General features: G+C 46.2%; 1 protein-coding gene across 1 annotated transcript in view; it reads right to left on the bottom strand.

Annotated features, from left to right (window-relative positions):
- Window positions 1–3,303: 3,303 nt before the first annotated feature.
- GREM2 (gremlin 2, DAN family BMP antagonist) overlaps window positions 3,304–12,549 on the bottom strand; it is a 106,672-nt gene continuing 97,426 nt past the window's right edge. The window contains exon 2 of the mRNA XM_002918462.4: window positions 3,304–5,926. Within this exon, the coding sequence (XP_002918508.2) occupies window positions 5,419–5,926 (508 nt within the window). The 3' untranslated portion in view covers window positions 3,304–5,418. The remainder of the gene's footprint in view (window positions 5,927–12,549) is intronic.

Here is a 12,549-nt window from a genome sequence, read left to right as displayed (position 1 = left end):
AAATAAAAATGTAAGAGCTTCTGTGATGGGTGGTGGAGGAAAGGATCCCCAGGCTCAGAGAAGTAGGCATGCTAAAGTGCATCTGCTATGTCAAGCTAAAACCCCCCGCCAATGACAGTCCCAGGAAAGCCTATGTTCACCACAGCAGCGTTGCCTGGGCTGGTTTTAGGAGAAGCAGCAGTACTGAGAAGCTCGGTTGTCTGCAGCCCAGGGCTAACAGTGGAAGAGATGCTGTTAAAAAACTAGGCTCCTTGATGAACCTGAGAAGAGCAAGATCTCAAAATAATATAAGCCAGGTGCCAGTGCTTAAGTTTCAAGAGTATTGTGGGCACAACTGTTGCAAAGAGTTGTGGGATTGGAGTGGTATCCAGAGAGTCTCAACTGGCAGTCGATTAATAGAACATGGTGTTCCTGGATATATGATAGATGGACTGCCTACAAGGGTATTGCTTAATTTATATAGTTAAAAGAAATCAATAATGGATTATCAGAGACAGAAGGCAGTATCTCAGTAAATATCACAATTCCTTGCTCAGTTTCCAAATCAGATTGGAACCCATTGACTGAAGGAGGGGCTGATCCTTTAGAAGTCAGGACCCTTTGATACTAGGGCAGATATAGTCATTTGTTATTCCCCTGGTACTTAAACAGGAGAGTTTAGTTCCTCAGGTAAATGTGCTACATGGAAAAGAGGAATACTCAGAACTTTTGAAGAGTATTGAACACTGGTTCTGAACTTACACAAATACCTGGAGACCCAGGAAACCAACATGGCTCCATATTAAAGTGAGGGGTATGTAAGAACTATCAGAGTCCTAGCCAAAGTCTGGTTCTCAGAGGGCTCACTAGTTTATTGGCCAATCTGGTGGTCCTTCCCTTAATCTCCAAATGCATAATTGAAAGGGACACGCTTGGTAGTTTGAAGAACCCTCACAATGATTCCTTGATTTCTTGAGTAAGAGGTATTGTGGTGGGGAGGGGCAAGTAGAAGTTTCTGAAACTTCCCACCTCAGAAAAAAATAAATGAAAAATGATGATGAATTCCAAAGGGGATGGAGTAAACTAATGAAACGTTCAAAGAGTTGAATATTGTGATAACTCCTGCCATTCCCCATGTATTTCATCAGGTCAGCTCCTGCAAAAATCAAACAGAACATGGCAAGTGATAAGACAGTAGCCCCAGTTGCAGCTACTATGCTCAATGTATTTTTTGTTTGTTTAGTTTGGTTTTGTTTTTACTAGAACAGGTTAAAATAGCCTCCAGCACTTGAGCTGACAAATGTGTTTCTAGCCACATCTATCAGGAAGGAGAAGTGGGTACCATTGGCATTCCCACGGGACAAACGGTGGTTTATGGTCTTGCCCTCAAGTTTCTTACACCCTTTATCAAGATGTAATCTGAAATAACCTGGATTTTATGGACATTCTGTAAAATGTCATAATGATTCACCATATGATCAGCATCGTGTAATAGGGTCGGATGAGAGGTATGGGGCAAGTATATTGGAGGTCTTGGTTTATACATTATATATACACCAAACTGTAAGGGTTATACACTCTAAACCTTAGAGAATAGGTAGCAAGTCTTACAAAGATTCATAAGGCTTCTGATTCCAGACAAGATGGAGTAAACACATTCTGCTTACTCCTCCCACTAAAGACTCTGGAATATGTGTGTGTGTATCTGTATACTATATACACATCATAATATATATATAATGATATATATTTTTATATGATATATATTATATATCATCTATATGTCATATGGTATCCATATATATGTATACATGTGTCATAATATATATATTATGTATATATAAATGTATATTATGTGTGTGTATGTGTATATATATATATATATATATAAAACATAATAAGTCTCTAAAAGTTGGGAGAAAAAGGGAGATCAGGTAGGAACCTCAGGATCCAAGGAACGACATTACAGCAATTTCCCTGGCTTCCCACACCCCCAACTCCCCTTATGTATCCCAGACTGAGCAGCAGAGAAATCAGCAACCCAGAAATGCCAATGGATACAACCATCACCACCAAACAAGAACTACTTGGTTTCCCATTTTTCCCTTTTGGTAAATGGCCTGCTGTGTTAGAGCAGGTTGGATTGGACGAAGAGGGTGGCAAGGGGGGGTGGAGGTTAATAAGGATTCAAATGATAACCTGATGGTCAACACATTTTAACTATATTTTATGTTGGTCTTATTGGTTATCTCCTATGTAGAGCTAATCATCAGCGGTGATAGAGCAATCAGCAAACGAGCTTTCTAGGAATACATACATTCTAAGTTGTTCACTCAATAGCAAAAATTCTTTTTTTTTGACTTTATACCTTAAAAATCTATTGGCTAACTTCAGAAACAAGTGAAGTGAAATATCATAGCCTCATTAGTGGAACAGTCTGTCCCGTTGAATAAACTAAGATGAATTATTTATTATTAAGTTAAATTTAATTCCTTTGAAGTCCATAGAGTAAATCAACCATATGCAATTTTATTATAGTGTTTATTGTTTTATTGGTAATTGAATTACTTGAATGGGATATAAGTCAATTAGTTGAAAAATAGAGACACAGTGAAACTAAGAAGTATTTAAATTAAGAAATGTTGGAACATGTGAAAAGTGAGTGTGAAAATGGACAAAACTCAGGACCAGGTCTGGCTTGCTGAAGAGACAAGTGTGGTACCCTGGCCATTACAAGGAAGATGACCTCCTATTTGCAGCAGTTTCTCAACACTTCCTCATTCAGTATTTCTTACTCGAAGAGCACAATGAGAGGAGACTACGAACTCTGTCTTCAGCTGCTGAGCAACCTGTAAGAGGCTTGGAGAGCCAGCATCGAGAGCCATCCCCATCACCTCTGCTCCTTGAACACCTGGTTCTGATTCTCTTTGAAGATGCCAGGCCCCAAAGGAGGTTGCATGACGTAGGCTAAGGGTCGAACTCACCACGACGGGACAAAAACACTCTGAACACACAGTGTTTCCTTCATCGCCAACTGAAACAAATTCTGAATTCCATTTTCATGGCACATCACACCAGGATCACATATAATCCTAGAGTATCTTTATTTGTTCTATAATTTAATAGTACACCTATAAAATAATTACATTATACTTAAAGCTTTTCTTCATTTATAAACAGACACAAAGAATTAAATACCATTTGAGCCATTATAAGGTAAACTTTGTACATAGAAGAACCCCCAGAAGGAGCTTCCCACTGCAGCATATCATATTGCTTCCACTGCTACATCCACATTTGGGTTCAAAGAGAGTGTGCTCATGGGTGTGTTCTGTGAGTTCATAGCTTAATCCTTCCTCTATCTGCCTGGGTTATGTGTTAATAAAACGGGCTTGGCATTGCAGTCAGCCAGTCTCCCATCCACTCCCACCCTACTCTGCTCCATTAGCCTCCATTACAGTCCTGTGGACCTCCTTCTCCTTCCTTCACAGCTTTTCTGCCGTGTGTTCTGCACTGAGTCTGACTTGAGGTTTTCCATTTAATGCAAAAATAAATTCTGAATGTGGACACGCTCTCCACGCTTTCTTTCCATCCCAAGGTTCCAGCCTTCAAGGATTTCTGTGGAGTTCTGCCTCCTGATTTAGGGCCGTATATACCCATTTCTAAAACCAATGCCCCCTTTTACAACAGCACGTTCTGCTCAGGTCTCGTGGAGATACAGAAAAGACAGCAAGGAAACCCGCGGGGCAGGGGCAGGAAATGGATTCAGGGACGTGCCACACACCTTGCTCTCCAGGTGAACACCTCTGGACAGCGTCTAATGTCAGGAAGCCTCAGTTCCCCGAGCAGTTTGTAGAAGGTCTCACGAACCTGGAAATGGGCCTTTCTGAGTGCCCTTGGCAGCAGCACCTGAGACTCAGAAGTCATTCCTGAAAGGTTTTCAAAGTGTGCTGATTCCCACCAATGGTATCTCATTCACATTTATCAGACTGCGTGAACATGACTCACAGGGAGGCCTCTGTGGGGCAACTTAGTGAAGGGACTCAAAGTAAGTATAATTTTGCCAGAAAATAAATTATGTCAGCTTTCTTATACCAAGAGACCACAACTTGAAAACCTCAATGATTCATTACAAAAATGAAAGGTAAGCTGATGTTCGATCATCCTTTTAAAAAAAAGAAGTCCATTTTTTGAAAAGGAAGCTTCTGTAGGATAGCTTAGCTAGATTTCTAGTCTCTATGTTTTATCTTTTACTCCCTCCTACACCACAAAGTGACCTGACTCCTTATATATTTAAATATTTCTCTCTTTCACCAGGAAATATTTCTTGTTTAGTGTCATGGCAGTAAAATAGTATACCTTCTCACACCACATACGCATATTAAACAAAGCAGGGCTTTTCAGTTCCCTGTGGACGACTTCCCAGTGAGTCCCAGCCTACACCCCCGTCCATCTCAACCCCCTTCCTACACTGTGCTGCGATGCCTTAGTACCTTCAGGGAAACAGCCTTCCTTGTAAAATCGCCTGCCGTCTCCCTGCCCAATCTAAGAACAGGTGCCTGACGGTGACTCTGACCAGGCGTTACTGCTGAGTGAGACCCCTCGCGAGTCTTACTCAGAATGGTGCTGCAAAGCCAGAGCCCAAACTCGTGAAACGATACATGGATAGGTCTATAGTGCTTCTTAACAGTTCTTTACAATACAGGTCAATTACAAAACCAGCGTAATATGGAGACCTTTGTGTGTAATAGTATTCTAACTGCAGCGATAAGAGCATGCACACCAGAGTTCATCTGAGTCCACAGATGGGGGAGAGTGAGGAGGAAGAGGGGGTGGTGGCTGGGGGTGGGGAGAGTGTGGCCTGCTGTGAGCAAGGTCCCCAGGGAAGCCCATTTCGTGATCCCAGTGGCTCAAGTCGTCTTCTCGGGTGTGGGGCTTGTTAGGAGACCCTCCCTGCGTACCGGTTGTCCGAGCCCCGCATCACAGCGGCGCGAGGGCAGCCCTCCCTTCCCCAGGGAACCCCGCAGCTGGAGCGCCCGGGCCCCGCGGGAGAGGCGAGGGCCGCCTCCTTCACCTCCTGGGAAAGGGGGGCTGGAGTGTAGGGTGAGGCCGGGGAAGGACTCGCTTTTCCACACGGTGGAAACATCAGCGCCCCGTCGGCAGCGCAGCCCCGCAAAGGTCCTCTCCTTCCAGCCGCGGCCCTCGGGCCGGAATCGCAGCCGGCGCGGGACGCGCGTATGGGGCCCGCGGTCGGCCGGGAGCGCCTCGGCGACGCTCCGCGCGGCGCGCGTGTGGCAAGGGCGCCGTGCGCCCCAGGAAGCGTGGCTGGCTGCGGGGCGGGCCACGGGGCAGCGCGTGCGTGGGCTCAGAGGACGGGGACGAAGGCGGCGGCGGCCCGGGGACCGGCGCTCAGGGCGAGCGGCGGCCCGCCGCAGGTGCTCACTGCTTGTCCGAGTCGCTCAGGTTCACGGACATGCACCGACACTGCTTCACCTTCTGGATCTTTTTGAGTCGGAAGGGAGGGTCCAGGCCAGGGCACTCGAGCTCCACGAGGACGGAGGTGACGCGCTGGGGCTTGCAGAAGGCGCACGACTGGAAGGACTCCTCCTCCTTGCGGACGTGGCGCGGGATATAGAAGGAGTTGCACTGGCCGTAGCAGAAGCGGTTGAGGATGGTGCGGCTGCGGCAGCCCTCCTCGCTCACCGTCTGCCGCAGCGGCTGCGTCTTGCACCAGTCACTCTTGAGGTACTTGCGCTCGGTGACCACCAGCGCCTCCTGGCTGGACGCCAGCACCTCCTTGATCTGCTGCTGCCATCTCTCCGAGTGGTTGCTGCTGCCGTCCTTGTAGGGCGAGGGGATGGCGCCCGCAGGCCGGTTCTTGCGGGCCTCCGCCACCTTCACCAGCACGGCCACCAGGCACAGGGACAGGGACAGCTTCCAGAACATCCTGCAACGAGAGAAGAGTCAGAGGGCTTGGCTGGGGCGCGCGCGGGCGCGCTGACCTGGGCTCAGGAGAAGAAGCTGCGGGCAGGTGCGGCAGCTGCAGGGGCGAGCGCTTCTGCAGGGATGCTCTCCGAAATACCTCCCCCAAGGCGAGGCGGGGGCCACAGGTCACGTGAGTATAAGAGAACAGTTAGAACACAGACCCATGTCGAACAGCTACAGAATTACAGAGCAAGGGTTGCCACGCCGGTTTTCCGCAGTGCCGACAATAGTTAATACATTTTACTGCATTTTCATTTAGTACGTGAGCAGTACTGTCCTACGCACATTACGTGTATACCTCGTTGGATCCTGAAAACAGGTTTAAGTTGGAGGTTGTTATACCTACATTACAGTGCAGGAAACTGAGGCACACAGACGCTAGCAATTTGCCCAGGGTCGCACAACCGCTGCGAAATGTCCAGGAGCCAGGCATCTGCCTCCGGAGCCAGCAAAAGTAACCACTAGACACGGAGCTGATCAGGAATATTAGCAGAAAGTAAAGGAAAGCTGGGCATGTTCACGAGTTTCTTAAAAATGAGTATTAAACTTAGGAATGGACACAGATCAGGAAAAGTCATATTTACACTTCTGGTAATTGTTCGGAATAAAAAAATTACATCTAACATTGGCACAAAGATATTCAAGGTAATCCAAGTGAGTCATGAATTAGAGTCTCGTAGTGGAAACCACTTTCCAGTCGTGAATTAAAAAATTTCCAAGGCTGTGTTAAAACGGCCTTAGACGATGCAGTCGTAACCCACACGGATAGATGATTCTTCTGTGCATTAGGGCCCCATGACCCAAGTGTGCAGGGATGGGCACTAGAGAGAAACTGACTTTGAATCATGTCTTGTAGGAAGGAAACCAATCTGACTGAAAGATGGACTTCTTTGAAGTTTAATTCCCAGTTTTCATTGCTATATTTCCGTCAGTGCCCTCGAGGGACAGCAATACCCCTCAGCAGACAGGATCCTTGTCTCCTGATGATGGTTCCTTCACTTATCCTTGTCATCCTCACCATCATATTCACGTTTATTCGCTGCCTTCCTGGGTATTCGACCACCTGCAGAACTGCATCAGACTCTCACTCCTTTAACACATACACACCAAAATGGCGTGTGGACATTGTGTGTCTGAGAAACAGTATATAGTTCTGTAATGCATACTACAAATTTACTATGGGATATATTAACCCCCTGAACTATTATCAGTGTCTTACATATAGTTCTGCTAGTAATCAAAGTTAATATTTACTGGTGTTCAAAACCCATCCCTCTTACAGTTTCCTTTCATGTGTAAACATATCCAAATTCTGTGAAATAAGTATTATTATTTCTCCCATTTTATGGATTAGGAAACCGAGGCATGGAAAGGCTTCACAATTTAACAAGATCAGGTGGCCAGAATGTGAAATATTTGAATCCTGGCTCCAGGTGAGTATAGCTATCTTGTTTCTAAAAGTATTTGTGTTAAGAGGACACCTGGGTGGCTCAGTCATTAAGCGTCTGCCTTCCGCTCAGGCCATGATCCCGGAGTCCTGGGATCGAGCCCCACATCAGGCTCCCTGCTTCTCCCTCTGCCTCTGCTCATGATCGTCTCTCACTCACTCACGCTCTCTCAAACAAATAATTAAAATCTTAAAAAAAATTGTGTTAAAATATCTATGTTAAAATCTTTCTATATGTCATTATTATTAGTCCAAGTGTAAACCACAAGGGGCTTTTACGAACCACATAACAGAGAATTCCTTCATTTAGCAAGTTTTGTTGAGTATTTATTCTGGAGCAAACTGTGGTAAGCCTTGTGAATTCCAGTCCCTCCCTCAGAGACAAAGAGAAAGTTCTTCCCGCGTCAGGTGAGCCCTGACAAGGTCTGCTCTCCCTGTTCTCATCTCATGGACCTCCTCATCGACCCTCTCCTACTTGCTCTGCTCCCAGCAACACTGACCACCTTTCTGTTTCCAGAATGCACATGGCATTTTCTGCTCTAGGGCCTTACGTCTCTGCCTTTCCCCCAGACACCACATGGCCCTCTGCACAGCCTTCAAGTCTTTGCTCAGTTATCGCCACCTCAGGGAGGCCTTCACGGGTAACTTTATCAACACCCTGCCATTCCCTGTCTCCTTCACCCCTGCTTTGTTTTTCTCCCTGGCACTTGGCATCTTCTAAGATAGTACCGAATGATCTTACCGATTTCGGTGTTGTCTGACTTCCCCAACTGGAATGTAAGGTCCAAGAAAAAGGACCACCTGCTTACCTATATTGTATGTCCTGCACTCAAAACAGTGCCTGGCACATAGTAGGTACTCAATAAATGTGTGTTGAAGGAAATATGAATACCGTGCATTTCGGGATACCGATGATGGTGCTATAGCTTGGAGGCGCGATGGCGTAGGTCTGCGCAGCCAAGAACATCAGAATCACTGGGATGCTTTAGAATTAGATACCTTAACTCCACCCCCAAAACATTTGGAATCAGTGGAGTGGCCGTGGAGTTTGAGATCTGTATTTTAAAGAACTGCTTCGGGTGATTTCTATGGGCCAGTGCCCCAGGGGACAGTGGGGACACAGGAAAAGAGCATCAGCTCCTCCTGGACAGGGAGTAGGACAGCCCCGGGAAGTAACAGCTAACGAGTGTTTTAAACTCCAAATAGGATCCTTCCAGGCAGTGATGCTGCCAGGAGTGCTGAGTTAGGTTAATGTAATGACAAGAGGCAAGAGAAGTAAAAACATTGAGAACGGGGGGGGGGGGGGNGGGGGGGGGGGGGAGGGAAAGATTTTCTTTTTTTATAAAAGCATTTTTATGCAATACAGTTACTGAAATTTTGAGGCCGAATTTTTAAAGAACTTTCCTCATGCCTCCTTCATTCCACACATGAACTGTCCTGTGAAAATGGCCACGCTTCCAGCAGATTCATGGCAAGCATCGAGTATTGGACTCATTCAACTTACGCAGCTTATTATATTTGCAGAATGATTTGTGATCTCAACAGTCTCTTAAAAAGAAAGTATGTCGGTTCCATTTTAATAATTTCCAAAATTATTAACATTCTGAATAAACACAACCAAAAGTGTGCAAGGCTCAGCCAGGAAAGATTGACAGAGTCAGCCTGGTCTTCAACCCCAAGTTCTGGGAAGATCTTCACAGGCATCTTCGATAGGCCCACAAATGCGTGCTTTCACTCAACAGGCCCTAGCTGTTGTCAGGGACAACAGAACTAAAACATGTTCCGATCGATTTGGGGCAAAAACTCTTAGTTCTCAGTATTAGATGGGATGATTAACAACATGCATTCTTCGAACGCTTTGGAATATTCTCACAGCATCTGGCAATCAGTCTTAGAAGTTATGCTTCACGAGAACCTAAGAAGGAAAGCAAACCTCCCATTTTCAAGACCAGGACGAGAGGCTGATGACATTGCTAGGTGATGGGGGCCAACCCAGGCCCTTCTCCTTCCTTCCCTCCATCTCGTCTCTTTACTCCTTCACACATAGCAACAGGAACATTGGCAAGGATCTGGAATCTCAATGTCAGGACAGGTAAGGAGGCAAGAAGTGTTTTGCTGCAGTGACTGTTAGGCTTTTCAGTTCAAGGGCATTACAGCAACCGAACCAGTTCTTGCTCGCGGCACATTTTCCACTAGCCCTCAAGTATGTGAGGTCGTCAGGGGAGAGAATGTGCATGCGTCTTTCTTCAGTTCGCTAACTATCTCACACACGCTTACTTGCACACACACGTCAGTGGCCCCACCAGGACCTGGATTTAGCACTCAGAGTTCTGCCTTGCCTTGAATTACTTCGCTACTCAGAGAAATGGTTCGCATACAGTTCACCTCTCAGGAATGTTGCCATCATGGGCTGGTATCACAGCACGAACGTTCTTCATTTCACCCTCACATCTTGTGTTCGGCTTGTCTCAGAAGAAACTCGTAAATAAATCCTTTCAGTTTTGTTAACCATTCCTGTGGCCTGACAATGTTGTCCATTTGCAAGGGGTGCCGGGACCGTAAATGCTGATACCCTAAGCGGCCTGGGCTGTTCAAAGTGGGCTGTGTAGAGAGAGGGGAAGCAAAAGCACTTTCCTCTTCAGTAATGCCCGGGGGCCTGGCCCTTCTTGGTCTCAGAACAAGGGCCGCACAGGCCAGGACAGCATCTAGGCCGCTAAAGAATAGCTGGCCCCTCCTATCAGTCTTTTCTCAAAGCGTCGAGTGGTTCTGCGAGAGGACCTTGAGCTGTTATGCGTCCTAATTTCTAGGAAAGGCTGCGGCAGCGCTGACCTCCATGCCAGAAGGTGTAAGTGATCAAAGGCCAAGGGTTCGGCGACGCTGGTCAGCTCACTCCCAGAGTGACTGTGTTGGCTTTAGAGGTCCGGTCAAGGCAGGGCAGGGCTGTGCGTGACTGGTGGATGGGATGAGGCTCTGGCATTTTCTGACACCCTTGGCAGGTTGAAGGGAAGCACCCAAGGCTGCATCTGGGCAGGCACACCTGCGATAAACTTGCTCCCACGGCCCAAGTGAAGACAGAATCCAGATCAAACAGCAAACTCCAAATACAAACCCCCAACAGGGTTAGAATTCAACGATTGTTTTGATGAGTTTTACTGCTAGAACCGCAGCAGCCGAAGGTCCTTCATCCATGACACAGAGTCTTAGTTGGGAGGCTGTGGCTGAGCTCTCCAGCGAGAGGTGGACATGCCTCGGCTCGGGGATCATCCTCTTCGCCTACAATCACTTGTCTACCAAAGCCACTGACTTCCAGCAACTCTGACGTGCAACACGTGACCGCCCGCGGGCCGATCCCCACTCGCACTCTGTTTCGGTAATAAGGTGACAGTGAACACAGCCATTCCTGTTTAGCTGCCTTTTCTTCATGGCTGCGTTTGTGTTACAAAGACAGAGTGAGTAGTGGGAACAGAGACACAGCCCACGAAGTCAAAAATATTTACTATCCGGCCTTTCGCAGAAAAAGTCTGCCACACCCTATTCCTAACTTGTCCTCTCCCACTCGGTCATTGCTTTCCCTTTCCCTCTGTGCTTTTCTGCCAGAGAAGTACCTTTGAATTTTAGAATTTCTGACTATGAAACATTTCAAACATAGAGCAAGCTAGAACATATAATAAACCCTATCAGCCCACCACCAAGATTAAAACAATATTAATATTTCCTATCTTTCTTTTGCAATCTCTTTCAATTCTGAAAGAAATAAAACAAGATAGGTAAAGCCAAAGTTTTGTTCTCGTAGCCTTCTGCTGTCACGGAGACGACCAGCGTCCTGAAGTTGCTTATATCACCCCTGCTAGTGCTTGCCCGTGTTTCCTGTGTGCAAAACACACGGTCACGTCAGTGTGCGTGCGTTCAACCTTCACGTGTATATAGCACTACACTCTTCTCGAGCGAATTCTGAATTCCACAGTAGGTGCTTGAGATTTTATACGCGGAATGTTTTTAGGGTCTATTCGTCTCCACTGCTGAATCTTAAAGCATAGTTTATACATCCCCCTTCCTGGGGGCAGTGAAGTCTCCGCGTTGTCACTGTTACCAGCAGTGCTATACGCACCAGTTGTGTGTGTGTATTTATACCCACGTGTTAGAGGTTTACTCGCGGAGACACCGAGCAGTGGAAACGCTGCCTCATACGATATGTGCCACTCGAGCTCGACAAAGTCTTACTAAGTTACTTTCCGAGTGCTTGTACCAGTGTTCCCCCTGCCCCAAGTCATGCTGAGTCCTTGCTGCCACACACACTTGCTAACACTCGCTGTTACCAGATTCATGACGTTTTGCCTATCCGAAAAATTTGAAATGGCATCGTATTATGATTATTTTAGTTTGCATCCTTCTGATTACAAGGGAGTTGATCACCAGGTCAAATACTGTAGTCATACACTGAAAGGGAGTGATTGCAACTTATTATAAGTAAAGGAGAGAGATCAAAACATTAGGAAAGGAAAAATAAGAATTGGTAACTATAAATCTCCTGAGCCGTCATGAGAAGAATAGGAAGTGGCTCGCAATTTCAAAGCAGAATGATCAGGGCATCCCACATGACTCAGAAGTTTGAAATCCAAATGGATTCATCTACTTTTCCAAGTGACATTGCCTGAGTGGAACAATGACTATCATTTTGTTCCAGGAGAAGTTTAATTTCGTCTGGAAAAATTACATTATGTTTTTTAAAAAAGGTTTTCAACCAAAGAAGAAACGATACTATCATTACTTACTTTGACTTCTGGATAGCAAGTGTATCATTTAAGAATTTGTAATCAGAGTTCTTAATCTTTGAAACAATAGTTGGGATAAACTCAGTCTGGGAAATGTAACACTGAGGCAAGATGGCAGCAAAGCATTAAATTAAATAAGAAAATGGATAGAAATGCTCTTTGAACACGGTAAGATTATACACACAGGGTTGCTTTTCTCAAGAGAAGAGCCGCTTGGAAATGAGAGTGAGAACATGGCTTCTGGGCCCAGAGCTGCCCATCTCGTGACCCTGTGTGACTCACTCCTAAGCGTCCCTGGGTCCCCCTCTGTTAAACGGTGTTAATGGTACTTGCCACCCCCATTCCACGTTGCTGTTATGAGGAATG

The sequence above is a fragment of the Ailuropoda melanoleuca genome, chromosome 8 (assembly GCF_002007445.2).
Source record: "Ailuropoda melanoleuca isolate Jingjing chromosome 8, ASM200744v2, whole genome shotgun sequence".
NCBI lineage: Eukaryota > Metazoa > Chordata > Mammalia > Carnivora > Ursidae > Ailuropoda > Ailuropoda melanoleuca.
This window is presented reverse-complemented; position numbering and strand designations above follow the sequence as displayed.